This window comes from Thunnus albacares, chromosome 22 (assembly GCF_914725855.1).
Source record: "Thunnus albacares chromosome 22, fThuAlb1.1, whole genome shotgun sequence".
In the NCBI taxonomy this organism is placed as follows: Eukaryota; Metazoa; Chordata; class Actinopteri; order Scombriformes; family Scombridae; genus Thunnus; species Thunnus albacares.
Genome location: NC_058127.1, coordinates 18,323,194 through 18,340,535, shown reverse-complemented (window position 1 = coordinate 18,340,535; position 17,342 = coordinate 18,323,194). Strand labels below are relative to the sequence as shown.

The following is a 17,342-nucleotide window of genomic DNA, read 5'->3' as shown; positions in this document are numbered from 1 at the left end:
AGAGGAGAGGCAGGTTCATTTCAAGTTGAAATTCATGCACATTTTTATTGAACAGTTATATAAAATACTTTTCATAGTTGCAAGTGCATGCCTCATCTGCCAACAGTTTTGAAGTTAAATTACAAAAGCAAGGCTTCATGTCGTGTAGTGAATTACTTGGGCACTTAAGCAGTTCTTAAAAAAGATTGAAGTATTTTTTTTTGTTTCATCTTAAAGTATTGAGCAGTATCAAACCTGTAACTGATATACAAAGCAGAGTTCCAAATAATAATAGTAATAATAATCAAATTACACTTTCTGTGGCACATTTACAAAACAGAACAAAACCGATTTACCTGTTATATGACACAAACAGCTAATCATGCATTTTTGAGTTCCACATTGTAACCACACACCTCACAAGAATTGTCAAACATGCTTAATTGGACTGTGTGCACTTACAAGCGCAGGTTAAAAATATGATTTCTCGTCCATCTTAGATAATTAAATGCTTCAATTACAAAAGAAGTTGAAGGCATAGAGCATCATGGTGTTAATTGAAAGTATGCAGGTATACGTTTCCAGTATATGTTCACTAAAGCGCAATATATTTCAAAACAGGCTTCCACAGCCAAGGTATTCAGATTTTCTATTTCCTTTGTTTGATTTTTATAAAACATGCATAGGCAGACACTTTAAGTTTATTGTATTCTTTTTTTTTCTTTTTTTTTTTACACAATATAGGTTCTCTATTTTTACTTTGTTCGCAATACTTAAAAAGAGAAAAAATTAACACTCAATTCCAGCAAGCCACAATAAATCTACCCCCCCCCCTTCCAAAAGAGACAAAAAATAAACATATTTGCAAATGATAGATAGGTAAATGTAAATTCCAGTTATGAAACTCAAGAAAATAGGTATTCATTACCGAGTTATTTAGCCATTATACAGAAAAATCAGGTCAAAGCACACACCAAAAGAACCTGAGGTAAGCATAATATGTACAAAACCATAAAACGTTCCATTATTTGGCATTTCGACAACATTGCAACATTCTTTTTAAGACTGCCTAATTCATTTCAGAGCTATTTTATAAGAGTAGCAAAAAAAAAAAAGTTATCAATAAATAGTCCTTATTTAGTTTGTACACCCTTATATGTTAAAAACGTTATCTCATGTTCTGTCCTTTTTAGTGCTGTATTTTTGTAAACGTACAATAGTTAGTAAGAAGTTACACGACTTTCCATTTCGGTGTAAATGAGCAAGGGTCTTTCAAGAAAAAAATAAAACAAATAAATCACCTTTAAGATCTTACTTTCCCTCTCTCTCTTTTTCTCTGACATACTGCGGTGTGGTGTAGAATCAAGCACAGACAGGCCTGACCGTTCAGAAACGTGAACCAGCAATAACTTAGCAGATTTGACTATTAACTAATATTTTGAAGGCATATCCAAAGACTAGCAAGTGAGATGTCCCCCCCAGTGTGAGCCCTCTCCACACTCCAACACTCCCATTCCTTTCCACTCCTTCACCCTCTGCCCCTTTTCTGTGGTGGCGGGCCGTGATGAGGCTGGGGGCGGGGCAGCCCCGTTGGCCAAGATGGCGCCTGCTGCTGGCCTTCACTGGATGTTGCTGCCGCTGCTGGTGCTTCCCTTGGTGTCTGTGCCGTTGGTCTCTGAGGACAGGGCCTTGTTGAGGGAGTTCAGGCTGGCGTCTGATGGCAAAGCATCTCGCCGCGGCGGCATCCTCTCATTGATGCGGTCCAGGCCCTTCGCTTCCTCAAAGCTGGTGATCTTGTGTTGGGGCGAGAAGCCCTTGATGGCTGTTGAGATGCAAGAAAAAAAAAAGGGGAGAAAATGGGGGAAATCAGGGGTGATTTTAGAGGGGAGAGATGAAATGATTAAAATAAATAAATAAATAAATAAATGGGGTCACGCTTTCCACGCTCACATTCACCCACACATCAATTTGTCTCATCTTTGGTTTGATCTTGTTTCATGGAATTGTTATGAGTAAAAAAAATGCGTTTTTCTGAGAAAACGACAACTTAGAGACTGCATCTGAGAAGCTGTTGACTACATCCACTGCAGGTCATGAAAAATGAGTAGCTTAAGGGTTGTTTACACTAATCATTCAATCAATAAACTTCTCACTTTCTTGCCGAGAGTTGGATAAGAAGATCCATACCACTCTCATGTCTACCCGTTAAATGTGAAGCTGCAGTCAAGAGATAATTAGCTTAGCTTAGCATAAAGACTGGATGGAAAAGTTTTATGTGGGTCATGTGCGAAACTGTCACTCAACTTGTCATTTTTCTACATCTATTTTTGTACAGATTCAACAAACGAGATATAACATGTTAATTAGTGAGCTTTAGAGGTGCTAGTAGGCGGATTTTATTACTTTTGGACAGAGCCAGGCTAGTAGTTTTCCTGTTTCCAGTCTTTATGCTAAGCTAAGCTAACCGGCTTCTGGACATATGAGAGTCGTATCAACCTTCTCATCTAACTCTCCGCCAGGAAATGAATAAGCATATTTCCCAAAATGTAGAACTATTCCTTTAAATTAAAATTTACATATAAACTGTAACTATGATGTGACATGAATCTGTATTTTTCATAAAGCTGAACTAAGTTGTTAATTAAACAATGCGGAATTGTTTAAATGTGCTATGATTTTAAAAAGGACAACAGCATATTGTACAACATATTTTCCTATTGATCATTTTGCATGTTAGTTTAGTGCTTCAATAACATGTGAGAACAATTAATGTAAAAGGATAAAACTCATTTTTATGAAATGACAACACATTAACACCATCAGAGTTTTAAAATATTATAACTGGACAGACAACAGGATTAAATAATCCCTCTAAATCTATCGTGGGTACTCCTGGCATCAGGGTCAACAGGTTTTCACTGTGCCATGCCATCCATGCTCTATCAGCCTTAAATATGAGAAAAGACAGCTACAGATATATCTTCTGGTCATCTTGTGCTGCTATTTTGGAAATTTTCTACACATATGGACTCTATGAGGATATCGGTGCATTTATCAATAAAAATACGGCTAATGTTGAGGAATATCTTGACTCAAAGGCACAAACCAGAGCACCTGAGGACCCCGAACATCCAGACCGCCCCATCACGTCACAGATTAAAAATGATAAAAGGGGAAGAAGGAGAATGATCAAAGAGACAAAAGAACAAGGGGAGAAAAAAAAAAACACTAGTGGAGCCCACTGAGACATTCACTTCCACAAAATAGAACCACGTTGAGACTGAGCTCACGTACAAAGACACTACAAAGGTACTTGGGGTGCTAACGACTTGTTTAGTCTGCTTGGAGCATGCAGCAATTGAGGGTTCACTGGTGGTTATGAGGGGTGGAGGTCACAATACGATTTAGACTTAAATAATCAAATTACATTGAACTGAATAATAGAAATAGGAAAAAATTATGTCTGATTTTTAAAAAAAAATACCACTGAAATGAATAAAATCAGGCTGATTTGATCATATTTGTCAACTCAACACTGTTTTATTAAATTCAGAGTTTCATTTCAGACCATTTTTGGCTGGACCGCAACAACCAAAGGCTGTGACTGACTGACTGAGTGACCGAGTGATGAAGTTGCACCATTGGTCGGCCTTCTGGTGTAACTTCATCAGTCGCCTCGGCCGAATGTGGCCACTTCCTGTTTTATAGGTTTTGACCTAGTCTTGTTTAACGACAAAAAGTTTTAATGATGTTACTTCCACCTTTCATAAAGGCTGTGGGGAGGGGTGGGAAGGTCTTGATGACAATAAAAACTATGATTTCAAAGATTTTCTAAAATGAGGGGGGGGCATTATTTTTAGAGGATTTTTAGAGGAAATTGGGGAGCGTGGAGAGGGGCATGATGGGCAGCGTAGTTGTGTTGCTGCATAGCACAGGTCAGACACAGGTTATTAGCAGCTCACAGGAAAGAACACGACACAGCAGGGCCACAGAGGATCCACATGGAGAAAGAAGCAGAGAAGTGTCTCGACACTACAATGAACTGTCCTCTATGGGGCTAGAGAGGAAGTACTGGACAATTCCAACATAAATAGCAGCTGGCAAACTACTATTTAGCTCGCAGTTGAGGTTGTTCTTGCGCCTGTGGTGATGTAAATAAAAATGATTTTGGGGAGAATCCAATTTAGATTTCAAACTATACACTGTAGTTACTATATTCATAGAACTGCAACAACAATGCACAACTGCTTCAGTTGTTTCAAAGGGGAAATACCATGATAAGCTTTCATAGCAAGACTCCATTGGATTGTGTGAGGGCAAAGCAGGGGGGGCCACGCTGTCTTACGAAGTAAGAAGCAGATTAACCACAGTAAAATCAGGATGTTGAGTGATTCAAATTAAATACTTGTTTGTTTAAGAGACTCCCTTCCTCTGGCAAGGTTCATACAGCCTTAGATAAGCGATAAAGCCAAACCTACGCACAACTTCATATTCTCTTTGTTACTTTTGTTGACATATTTTACAAACATTTGTTGATTCCTTCAGGACAGCATGAATGTGCGGTTCTTCTTATTCACCATCAAAAATGTTGTGCCTTGATGAGATCTACTCATCAAGTGCTGTGTGACTCACTAACACTTAAAGGCCCTGAAAACTTGTTTTCTCTATCAGCTTCCTACTACGAATGATAAGATTGTCCATGTACTCACTATTTTCTTACAAGTTAGAACTGTTTTGCTTATTTTGCATTAGAGATTTCTGTATTTATTTCTTTTTCTCAGTGCTGTTCACACTGGTTTGAAGTGGGCGGGGCTCAGTTGATGACAGCTGATGGGTTGTTGTTGGTCACCGAGAGTCAAATCTGATCAAACCACATCCATATAGTCCTGATAAAGCAGATTAATCAAGTTTTTGAGTGTTAGCTTATTTAGTGATGGGTATTTAATCTTGTGAAGAAATACTTGAGGCTTAAAGCCAAGTTTTCAGGGGCTTTAAGGATACCGTATGTTGGTTCAGTACTGCTTCCAAGATGACCTGATGATACTTGTATATTTACACCTCCCACATTGTAAGAGTGTGAATGTGCAATCTTTATCTTGAGTGTCTCTCATTAGTTTATTTTGCATGAAAGATACTATTAACAGTGACATGTTAGAATATATTTGCGAGAGCTACTGTAATATTCATTTTGTTGTGTTAGTTAAGACTAATCTGCTCATTTCCGTGGAAACAGCACATGTAGCATTTGCTTTGCACTCACTCAATATCACAGTATGATCTCTGTGATTATGAAATCTGTGCTATGAAATCCATTCCCCTTTAAAACAGGTGTGACCACAGGATTTCCTAATTACTTACTTCTTTTTCTCTGTTAATACTATGCCACATTTTGTTAGCCCAAACACCCAACACACTCTATTCAAGCACCAGCGAGATGGATGAAAACCCAGCAGAGCCCCCTTTCTATTGCCATGAACAGCAACAGAAGAGGGCAGCCAGACCTATTTACCTTCGTCAGCCTCAATAGCTTCAATAGTAGCTGAAGAGAAGAAGAGGGGGGTTGCAAAACGAATGAGAGAAGTGAGCAGGAGTTCATTTTGTCCCAGGAACAAGTCAATGAGCAGCAAAGACAGCCAATGCCGACAACAAAGGTTAACGTTATCTCCACATTTTATGACAAAGGACACATGGATGTTAGCATAGGGGAGAAAGGAGGAGGAGGAGGAGGAAGTGGAGAGGGATGAGCCTTAGCACTAACACTAATAGCAAATACAACACAATATAGCTGGGAATATATGAATTGTTTACTGATAAAAGCGTACATGGAAAAAAGAGAGTTTTGAAACAGGACGCATGGAAAACGGATATTATGTAGTGTTGATGTTGTGTTGTGAGCAGTATCTGGGACTGCGAGATTTGCATCTTTTGATACGAAATATCAAAAGTGCCGGCATACTTTTGTGTACAAGAAGAAAATGTGAGGGAAAAGAAACCTTTGGCATACTGACCACTTACCAAGTTTTTACCGTCTTTCTCGAGATAATAAATGAACACACACAACTGTGTAAATCAGCTACACAAAGACAGGTAATGAGGCAGAAGGTGACAGCAAAGTAACAGCTATACAATACTGAAGACTAAGTTTCGCCATGAAGATGAGCAGAAATTACAAAAAGGGCACGAGTGGAACAGGATGGTTGATGGAGTCAACATTACAGTAGAAGCACACTGGCGTCTGCCTAAAAGGAGGGGAGCAATGTGATTCTACCAATGTTGCAACAGGAATCTCTGAACATCACTCTACCTCCACTGGGGTTCTCTTTAGTGTCAGCTGCTTGCAATGGCTTCAAAACAAATACTCTTCAACTTCCATATTCATATATGCTCGTCCCTAGGACCACAGCAAGTCCTCTAATCACTACTGTCATTCAGGTCAGAAGCAGAAACATGATTCTGGGTACCAGCGTGTTTAGTGGTTTCAAAACCTTGTTAGGGAACTCCAAACATATAGTTAATGTTGAGCTAAGAGCTTAATAAGTGTAATTTCTTTGTGTCTATTGCTATTTTTTCCCTGAATCAGTGGGGCTGCAATAGAGAAGTTCATCCCATTCTCCCTGATTGAAATTCCTCAGATTCGCTAATTTAGTCCAAATGTTACTCTGTTCCAATTTGGTTACTTCTCCCCACACAGGAGCTCCCAAATCAAAACTATTTGTGTAGTTGACCTGTTACATTATTTGTGGAAACAACAAATAATACAAATTTTCTGTTAATTTTTCTTCTGTTTACAGCTACTGTAAGAATTTCCTATCATTCTACCTGCATCCTCTAAAATCCTGTGAATTTCATATGTCAAAGATAAAACTAAGGGGCGTTCTCTGTTTACATGAAATTATGTAACTTTTAAAATAAGAAATAACACACTATTCATTTTAGAAATGAAAAGTGTGAAATTAAAGGCACCCTTGCTCATTTCTTTAAACTCAGGGGTTTTGCTGCTACGGACCGTCTTGGTCTGATATGATCAGTGTTTCATGGTGGCTAATGTTAGCGAACTTAAGCTAGACATTACTGTAACAGACATTATTGAGACAGTTTAGGGTATATTTTAAGTGTTTACCATTATCTCATAACTGTTTTTGTGGCCATAGTGGACTCTGTTCAGCAAAAGTTTCAGGCTCTCTTTAAAGTAAAGAGTAACCTTCCTTCCTATAAACATAAGACTTTAATGTGTGCAATATAACATTGAGTGTATTCATGAAACTCCTGGCTGTTGTTATGTGAGAACCTGTGAGAGGAGAGGGAAGTTCTGTCTGGATTTCTGCTTTATCTTGTGAATGAAAAGGCAGACGTCAGCTATCCCCCTTTCATTCACAGTTGGTTGTCAATTCCAATTCATCCTTTGTTTCACAGAGAATCCTGCGTCTATCCTGACAAGAGCAAATGCTGAGATCCAAACAAGCACTCAGTTTTGGAAAAACAAAGTGACCATGTCTGTGAGGAGTCCGACTAAATTTGAAGTGTTTGTAAAGGCGTTCCCAGAAAGCCTTCACTTCCTTGCTGCGGCAGCTTGTCAAACTCATCTGGGGAGTGTTTGGAATTCAACATGAGAGGGTGAACTGAACTCTAAACTTGTCTCACAAAACGAGGGGGGAAAAAAACAAAAAAAACAAAACAAAAAAAACCCCACAACAGAATACTTGCACAACCGATTATACCTGCAGTTTCTAGGGAGAAAGGAGAAAGAAAAAGATACAGGTGATATTTGAGATAAAACCAGTGGAATACACAAAGAGACGGGGCGGTAAGACAGGGCATTAATGCCAGACATCAGCAGGGAGACACTTTAGAGAAGACAAAAGGACAAAGAAAATCTGCTAAATGTATTTGGCATTATTTGGAAAGAATGTGCTGTTTGTTAGGAAATATAACTTGATATTTTATAGTCATTTATTCAGGAAATTATTACACTGAACTATATTAAAGTTGAGAGAAAACTAGATAAAGCAGCTGTTATTGGTTAGTAATATTTAACTAAACATACAGTATAGAAACAATACTGACTGAAGCTGCCAGAAACTTTTCACTACACTTACAGTATTACCTCGAGGCAGCAATTTGAAATTCCAGGACCGTCACTGAAGGAAAAGGGAAGGAGTCTGTATATACAGTATTTCCCTAAACACTGAGCTAGCACTTTATTCAGGGTATTGCTGTGTAAGGGCAAATTGTCTGTGTGTGTTAATCCGTTCTGGGGGCCATAGCTGGGGGTCTCTGGGTACTTGGTGACAATCTTACCATTCTGCAGCTTCTCTTTGCCACCGGACAGCACTCCGCTTGGTAGCATGCCAGTCGGGGTCAGTCCCTTCAGTGTCAGCACGCTCTCACTCTCCTCTCTAAAGTATAAACACAGAAATATGTACATCATATTCTGGGTATCACTTCCCAAAAGCTAATTTTATTGTTAAATATTCAGAAATATGTGTTTGGACATTCTAAATCTTACTAAATGACTAAAATATAAATACTAGATACTAATTTCCAGCATACAGCAGCAGAATCTATAGTGATTTTTCAGCCACTTGGGGGCAGTGCAACAAGTTGTAAACAAAAGTCTGACATCTTATAACCTTAAAATCTTTACTGTTATGACTATCATGCTAACAAACAATTGTTATATTATGCATCCATCAGACACACAGCAAGATTAGCATTTGGAGTCATGTCTCTGGTGACTTGAGTCCAATATTCACTCTCTTTTTGGTTCTTTTTGCTCTCCACCAACTCCCGAGGGAAACATCTGGCTTAGCAGCTAAATGCTTCACTATGTTCACCAGCTATTCGATAACTGTCTGCTGTTTGGAGCTTGGCAGGTAGTGTACAGTGGGTTTATCAGAACTTTTTGGCTGAAAACAGCTGCCCGCAGCCTGCCTGTGGTGATGTAAATAAAAATAATTTTGGGGAGAATCCAATTTAGATTTCAAACTATACACAGCAGTTACTATATTCATGGAACTGCAACAACAATGCACAACTGCTTCAGTTGTTTCAAAGGGGAAATACCATGATAAGCTTTCATAGCTAGCTAGCTTTCATAGACTTCATTGGATTGTGTGAGGGCAAAGCGGGGGGGGGGCACGCTGTCTTACGAAGTAAGAAGCAGATTAACCACAGTAAAATCAGGATGTTGAGTGATTCAAATTAAATACTTGTTTGTTTAAGAGACTCCCTTCCTCTGGCAAGGTTCATACAGCCTTAGATAAGCGATAAAGCCAAACCTATGTTCACCAGCTATTCGATAACTGTCTGCTGTTTGGAGCTTGGCAGGTAGTGTACAGTGGGTTTATCAGAACTTTTTGGCTGAAAACAGCTGCCCGCAGCTGGAAATAAGGTGGATGATAGCAGTGAGAGTGAACCAAAACAGAAAAGTTGCGGGTCGTAAAACCAAAACAATGAGCTGAAAGATGATAAAACAGTCCACAGAGCTGAAGGGAACTGTAGTCGCGTGATAATTCTTTGTAAGTTTGTCACTACCAGTAACAACTTTCACATGACAATCATTTGACCATTCATTTATATAAAAATACTGATGAGTGCAGTTTTAGATATCCAATTCAATTGAAAGAGCACAGAGGTTTTCATGTTTACATACCTGAGCACAGAGAATACCCTGGCCATCTTTCCAATGGCACGGATCTTGTTGCGGATGACCTCCTTACGAGCAGAAGCTGTGGCACCTGGAAGGGTTAGAGGTCAGGGATAGTCATACAAACTGTGACTCACAAGTACTAAACCACATCCTGTGGAAGTGTTATTTATTGTCTGCGTGCCGTGTTTGTTTTAATCTCTTAGTGTCTTTATTTTTAAGTACCATAAAATGTAGTCAATGTGTCATGACAGAGCATGTCTTTTAGTTTTATCCAGCATCAGATGAACATGATGCAAACACCATGTGGTTATTGAAGCTTGATGTTCATATCATACAAAATCGTTTGAATTCACCCACACATCACAGCAATTTGGAGAGTAATTCTCAGCAGTCAGTGCATACAGTACATGCCGTCTGTGTTATACCACTAGTGCTCTTCAGTTGCAGTCCCTTTAACTCCTACACACTATTTTCCCTGGGTAGTAGCTGAAACCTTGTTTCATCATCTGTAAATGGCCTGTTCCTTGTCCAAATGTGGCTTTTCAGCACATTCGATGAGCACACTCAATATGAATCTGTGAAGAGATTTTTCCTGTGCTGTGTTTTGCTTTTGCGGAGACTCAAACAGGATTTTTCCTGGACTGGAAAACAAAACTTTGTTTAAAGAGACCCTTTTTGTGGAATAACAGTTTCAAGGCCCCAGGGACCCCGCTTGGAAAATGCACGAAGTATGAAGGATGGAAATGAAGTTGGTATGTGGTGAAAGGTTGGGTAAAGGAAAGAACTGTGACAGTCTGATGTCTTGTTTAAAACTCTTTTGCTCATCCTTCATCTAAGCAACCACTAATACTTAAGAATGTGTTTTTCCACAGGGTTGATCCACTTGAGTAGCACTGCTGTCTTTAATGTGTAAAGCAAAAATATTCATTTGGGTAACTGCTAAAATGAGGTATATAACTATCACATCATTTTTTTGTTGTTGTTGTTGTTGTTTATGTGTCAGATTTGTCCTTAGCAGACACAGGAGTATGTAACTGTAACACTACTGACACAACGTTTCCCAAAAACATCTAAATAAGACCAACGGCGAGCCTCAGTAGAAGTGTTAGAAGGTGCTTTAAACAGTGACGTTAGTTGAAAGTCTTTTGAAATGCAAAAGAGCAAGCACTGGACTATCTACCGCTGCACACACCAGTACGGCTTGTGTTTGTACCTTTTTTGGGGGGATATATTAGCTGTCCTTCTCATGAAACACCCCCAGAAGAGAAGACAACAAAAAGGACAGAGAGATCAGTGGATGGCTGCAGAATGAAAGAAGAGGTGGCGAAGAGTGGGGCAGACGGCGAAATAAGATGCAAGAAAGCACAACGAGTGTAAAAAGAAAAAGCGATGCCTTGAACACAAAACTCTGGAAAACATAGAGAAGAGAAATTAGATGAGGTAAACCGAGGTGGTGACAACATCACAGCATGAGAGAGAGAGAGAGAGAGAGAAAGAAAGGAAAACAGTATGTGAAAGAAACAGCATAACACGTGAGAAAGTAGTGAGGTTGGGAATATCAACATGATAGAAACCATGGAAACAATAGCAGATAAAGAATAGGGCGACAAAAGGATTATCAGAGATTAGGAGGGCACAGAAAAGGAGATCATGAGCGAGAGAGACAGAGGAAAGTACGATCCAAATGTCAACATAGTGAAAATCAACAAAATATATGAGTGGAGATGGCTACAAAACTAGAAAATAAGAAGAAATTAGCTAAAGAGGAAACTGAAGAGTGAAAGTGAGAGCAGGGAAACGTGAAAATAAAGTGGATCATGAAAAACAGTGTGTGTATGAAGTGGTGGAAAATGATGAACAACAGCTAATTATTTGAGGGACTGTATAGTTGTTCAGTTGTTCCACTGGCCAATCTGAATTTAAATTGAATGTCACGTGTTCTGAATTATAACTTATCTCCAATCAGAAAACAACAACATTCTTAAAATTCATTTGGCGGGTGGTTCACGCCTCACATATCTGGATCTTTTTCAAATATACCATCCTTTTATATTTCCAGGTAATTGATTAGCCAATCTTTTGACATTTCATTCAGCTCAGCTAGCTTAAAAAAAAGTCTCAAAGTGTTTTATATGAAGTTAAAATGTGGTGATATCCTGACATTCCACCCCTGGGTGCTGTTTACAGAGTCAAAGCTAGTGCATCAGTAAACATAAAAGAGAGAAGAGAAGGGGGGAAGAACTGGTGAGATCATTTCCTGTTTGGCAGTAAGGGGTGGGGCAGGCAGAGGAAATCTGGTCATCTCGGTGTAGATAAGCTGTAACCATGGATGACTCAAACTCCCTACTCTTACATGATGATAAAAAGCATGAAAACTATAGTAGTAATGGTGCTGTATGAACACCACAGAGCGACCAAATAGAACAAAACTCTTCTAATAACTTTCAATGTCATGGCGTCAGGCGTGTTTTGGACTTTCTACGGGTCAGTTGATATCCTGGGTTAACTAAAGGAAGTATTTTCAAGGTGCAGATGCAGATGATTCATTCATTTGGTTGTGTCAAACTGTGTCTGGATTGTCTCTCTGTTGATGAATGTGTTGCAGAATGTTTCAATCAAATTAAACTGAAATGTCCTGAAAATAGGGCAGATCAGGTCTGGTATGTGTAAAAAACAGAAAAGAATGTGTGTGTGTGTATGTGTGTGTGTATGAGATTTTGAATGAGTTTGTGTCTCCCTCTAGTGGATCCGTGATAAACTGCAGGGAGAACTGCTGTGTCTTACCATCCAGCTCCTCGTCAGTCGTCAGCTCGTCATTGGAGCAGATGCTCAACACGTTCACTAGCATCTCAGTTACTGCAGAGAAACAAGAAAAAGGAAGAAAAATATATTTCACAACATTGGCATGGATTTTTTTGTTTTTAAAACATGCCGCTTCACACAATTTTGGTATCCATGCATTTGTGAAGAAATACGGGAAAGGCAACAAGTCATGTGGTGCTAGTAAGACAGCCAAAAGTTCACCTGAATGACCTTTCCGCACACACATACACACACACACACACAGTGAGCAGTGTCTGTGTAACCTTGCAACACTGCTGGGAATATCCGTGTGAGCGGGTCACACCCAAAATGGGCTTCCGAGAGTGTGTGCGTCAATGAGAGATAACAGTTATGTATGATTAATAGACAGAGATGTATCACGCTGAGACATTCCAAGTCTCTTATCAGGTTTAGCCATTTTTTTTTAACATTCCTCGACTAGTGCTCATTCCTAACATATATGGACGTGTATGAAAAGAATATCCACTGTAAAATCCTGTGAATTTCCATATGAACATATTTCTTTATCTTCAATCATGTGTAATAACAGTGAGTGTATCTATGAACTATTAATCGACTACAAATAGTGGCATGCTACAGTGAGTGCCTGCATTACATTCCCTCAATAGAATGTGTACGTGAAAAAGCTCGCTCACCCTTCTCTCCGACGAAGGGCAGGGACCAGGTGAAGACATCCATGAAGTTGGGCAGCCAGTAAGGGTGAGGCGAGCAGTTGAATTGTCGAATGTTCATCACGTTGTTCTCGTACTTCAGCACTGCCGCTGGAGGGGGAGAGAAAAGAGAAGACATGAGAGGTGTTTGTTAAAATATGTCCAAATGTGTAAGAGAAGATGCTATGACTTTCCAATTTCAGCCTCGGGGTATAAAACCAATCAGGGAAATATAACTTTTATATTGTTGACTGATTCTCCATGTCCTCCTAATGCATATGTATATAACAATAAATGTTGAAAAGTATAACGTCTCTATTTTCTTCTTATAAAGTCTAAGATAGAAGGCGGCAAGTTATGAGTCCAAAGTTCAACAGACCAAGAAAAATCCTCCATCATGTTCCCAACCACTATTTAGAAATACTGTATGGCCTTAGCAGCTGGTACACTCCATGGTACATATCCCTACAGTATGTCAGTCCAACATGTTATTAGCCTGATGAGAATATCCCACAAAGTACTCAGCCTATAGTGCCAGGAAACAAGGCTTGTTGTTGGGAGAATATCATCAGCTGATGAGCAACCGGGAGATACATGAAACATATATGTGAGGAATGGCTGGAAAGAAGATTTAAGAGATTAAATTTGAACAGAACAACAAAACCAAGGCTTTCTCCACTTGTAAACAAAGATTTTTATTTAACTGACTTAAGCTGGTTAATGAAGCCATTCCCTGAGGGGGGACACGGGGCTTGTTTTTTTTACCTTTAAGTTTTTAAAATATTAAATGAAAGCAATAAATGCGCCTGGGTGTTTTTGTTGTTTATTTTTTTCTGGTTAATGATTCATTAGCTGCAGGTGCGATGCAGAGTTGTGACTGAACAAAAACACCCATTTTTACAGAGCTCCAGCTGGCTCAAAAACGTAAACAAAAAGTGTAAAGCGGCCAAAAGGTTTTCATCCACACCGAGACTGAAGCCTAGATGTGACTCAGTCAACCTCTGGGACATGACAGTGAATAAAAGGATCCTGGTTATTAAACTATCTACACAAAGAGCAAATATACAGAGATACAACATTTTAAGGTGACATTAACATCAGCAATTTTCCATCTCCCACTTTGACAGAAGGACTAATATATATGCAAAACTACAAACTGAGATGTGTAAATTAGGAATAGGAAATGCACAGGCATCAAAGTGAAGGTAACCAGCGTTTAGGGGGAAAAAAAAAATCAATTCCCCCTTTTCCCCCCTCTGGAACACTTCCTCTGCATATTGATTACCGCCCCCAGTTGGTGAAACATGTCTGTCATTTACAGGATTGGATACATGAATAACATCACAGAAACACATGGCTCAGCATTTGGGGTCTGTGAGGCTGAACACTCTTCATTAGTTAAAAGAAAAGCAGCGATTTCTGTTGAGGAGGCGAAGAGAGAGTGGGCAGAGACAGGAAGCTAAGGCACTGATGGGAAACAGTAATGAACGCTGTACGATGATCATTAATTTATTCTCATTTTCTGGACAAGCTGACATGGACATGACACCGACAATTACACATATGAAATGCAACTGCTTATTCCTTCTGACATGCTTTTGCCATCATCCGAGCATTTTTTTCCCCTCACATGCTCAGATAAAAATCCATATTTTTTGCATTATTCCGAGAATATGAATACTTTTGCTTTAAAATTTGACATTTTGAGAAATAGGTTTCTTTGCTTTCTTGCTGAGAATTAGATGAGAAAATTGATACCACACCCCGTGTCTGTACATTAAATATGAAGCTACAGCTAGCAACTGGTTAGCTTAGCTTAGCATAAAGACTGGAAACAGCAAGCCTGGCTCTGCCCAAAGGTAACAAAATTCAATTACTAATTAACATGTCTATACAAAAACTGAAGCGGAACAATATCAGTATTTCCCAAAATACACATAAAGATTCTACTCATAGTGGATTTAAATTATTCAAGCAGTTACATTAATCATGTAACAGTAGAGACTCCAGTGGGTGTGGGTAGGCTGGTGTTCACTGTAAGGGTACAGAGAGGGAGCAGAATAACAGCAGCAAAGTGAATTAGCTGTGTTTTTTGTGATTAATTAAAGCCTATTTGACAGTTGCTGTTTTACAAAAGCAGGACAGGGCAGAGACGGACACTGGCCCTCCTTATGTGCTTGATTCCATCTCCCTGGATATGTATAGATAACTGACACCATCAGTACATAAACAAAATTCAAGCCTCAGGATGCACAGTATTCCTCTTTGAGTTGTATATAGTATATCAGTTTATTTTGCAGAATGCCCCATCAAAATCACATGCTCTCTTTGAACTTCTGACATTGAAAACATCTCCTAAACACTGACCACAGCATGCCGCATGTGACCTCAGCCGTGATTAAGGCACAAGAGAGCCGCCAAACATAAATATATCCACGCTGTATATAGAGGTCCCTGCCTCTCTCATACACGAGGCCAGTCTGGTGGGGAAAGCGGACACCGTGGCTGGGTCACCATGGGGGACTTTCCTGCCTCAGCCTCGCAGGGTCGGGAATAGCAAGTCATCAAACCTGGCATCCCAAGCAGCTATAACCTCGGTTGCAACACAAATCGGGTCAGAAAACATCCTGCTGGGTTGGGGTTTGCCTCAGCCTCTGTGTGTGTGTGTATGTAATCAATGAGGCATGGTAATGCATACAGTGCAGTAACTATGCAATCAAAGTGGTCCCTTAAGTATTGCCAAGCATTACATTCCTCTGCCATCACCTCTTTGGTTGCACAAATGAACAGACACAACAGAAAAAATATCTGCAGGGGAACAACATCTATACTCTGTATAATTAACATAGCGTTATTATCAATATCAGAAAAACACTACTACCTAGCCCAATAAGAAAAGGATGGCATTACTGTTGTATTACAAACTCCACTCAGACAGGGCTGTAGGTGTTTATGCGTGTGTGTCGGCGTGCATGAAAGCAAACGCACGCGTGGGCAGCCGTTGCATAAACATCACATACTGCATAAACATCGTCGAGGCACTTGATTGAATGCAGCCATGGAAGCCTGGAGGGAAAAAGGCAGAGCGGGGGAGAAGGTCAGCTCCCCTGCCGTTGCTCCTTCAAACCGGATTCCCTTTAAAGGAACAGGGACACCCGACAACCTCCCCCGTGCAAAACAAACATGCTCGTCAAGCTATGGGTACAGGCAGGTCAAGGCCCGCTTTTCTTTTTTTTGGATAGTGCATGAAACATGCAGATGAGGTTGACATCAGCAGCACTGTAATTACTTCCTCATAATTAGAACAGTCATTAGTGCAGATGAAAAGTTATTTCTTATGAAGTAGGAGGGCATTGCCCTTGTGGCGACCAGCTGTGTGCTGAGTTTGACTCAATTTAGCACTGCATGACAGCCACTAGATGTCTCTGCTGCTCTGACGGTGGTAACAGGGTAGCTGAGGCCAAAGCCTGCTGCCACGGTAACACAGATATTGCGAGGTGACGCCCGCTCATTAATTATTCATAAGGGAGTGCCTGAAGCCTGTTTCCCCGGTAACGAGGACTGCTCAAAACTGCTCTGAGATCAGGGGGAGATTCCCACTGTCCTGTCCCGACACTTAAATGCTGACTGCATATCTGTCTCCGAGGCCTCTTGTATCAAGTTCCACAGGGTTAGTATTCCACGCCTGCTGTTTAGATCTTCTCTGTCCATTACATTCAATGCTCTGCTTCAATTAGATGTCAGATGTGAATGAAGGGTAAGGATCTAATGTAGTGCACGAACTGCTGCAATGCATGAATGCTTTTTTACTTTTTTCAGTTAATGAGAACATTTGCTGCAGCAGAGGAAACTGAAACTCCCATCATTCATGTCTACTGTGTTCACACGCACATGGTTTTGGTATTGAGAATCGGTTCTGAATTGGAGCCAGTTCCTAATGAATAAAAACCAGGATTTGTTATGAAACATGGTTTTTGGCTTCCACTCATTGGTTCCTGTGTGTGGAGCAACTGTGCTTCCGTCTACACTGGCACTTATGCATGCGTCAATATGGTTTTACAATATGGTGACCTGAGATTTGGCACTCAAAAGTGTGGACAAGCTTCGCACAAGACAAAAGTGACACTGCAAATTGTAATCACGGCAGCAATATAATTTCATGAAATGGAGAATGTCTGTCTGACATGACAAAGCAATAACTTCAGCATGGTATGATGCCA

At 39.9% G+C, this 17,342-nt stretch overlaps 1 protein-coding gene across 4 annotated transcripts in view; it reads right to left on the bottom strand.

The window, feature by feature from the left end:
* Nucleotides 1-18: 18 nt before the first annotated feature.
* Nucleotides 19-17,342, bottom strand: part of LOC122973429 (serine/threonine-protein phosphatase 2B catalytic subunit alpha isoform) — a 74,295-nt gene continuing 56,971 nt past the window's right edge. The window contains exons 9-15 of one of the 4 annotated variants that reach the window (XM_044340917.1): nucleotides 13,108-13,233; nucleotides 12,413-12,484; nucleotides 10,842-10,868; nucleotides 9,632-9,716; nucleotides 8,278-8,375; nucleotides 5,489-5,518; nucleotides 19-1,801 (exon numbers count right to left, since the gene is read on the bottom strand). In XM_044340917.1, coding sequence (XP_044196852.1) covers nucleotides 1,599-1,801; nucleotides 5,489-5,518; nucleotides 8,278-8,375; nucleotides 9,632-9,716; nucleotides 10,842-10,868; nucleotides 12,413-12,484; nucleotides 13,108-13,233 — 641 coding nt within the window. In that variant the 3' untranslated portion in view covers nucleotides 19-1,598. The remainder of the gene's footprint in view (nucleotides 1,802-5,488; nucleotides 5,519-8,277; nucleotides 8,376-9,631; nucleotides 9,717-10,841; nucleotides 10,869-12,412; nucleotides 12,485-13,107; nucleotides 13,234-17,342) is intronic. The other 3 variants (XM_044340919.1, XM_044340918.1, XM_044340920.1) reach the window with 3 other exon arrangements.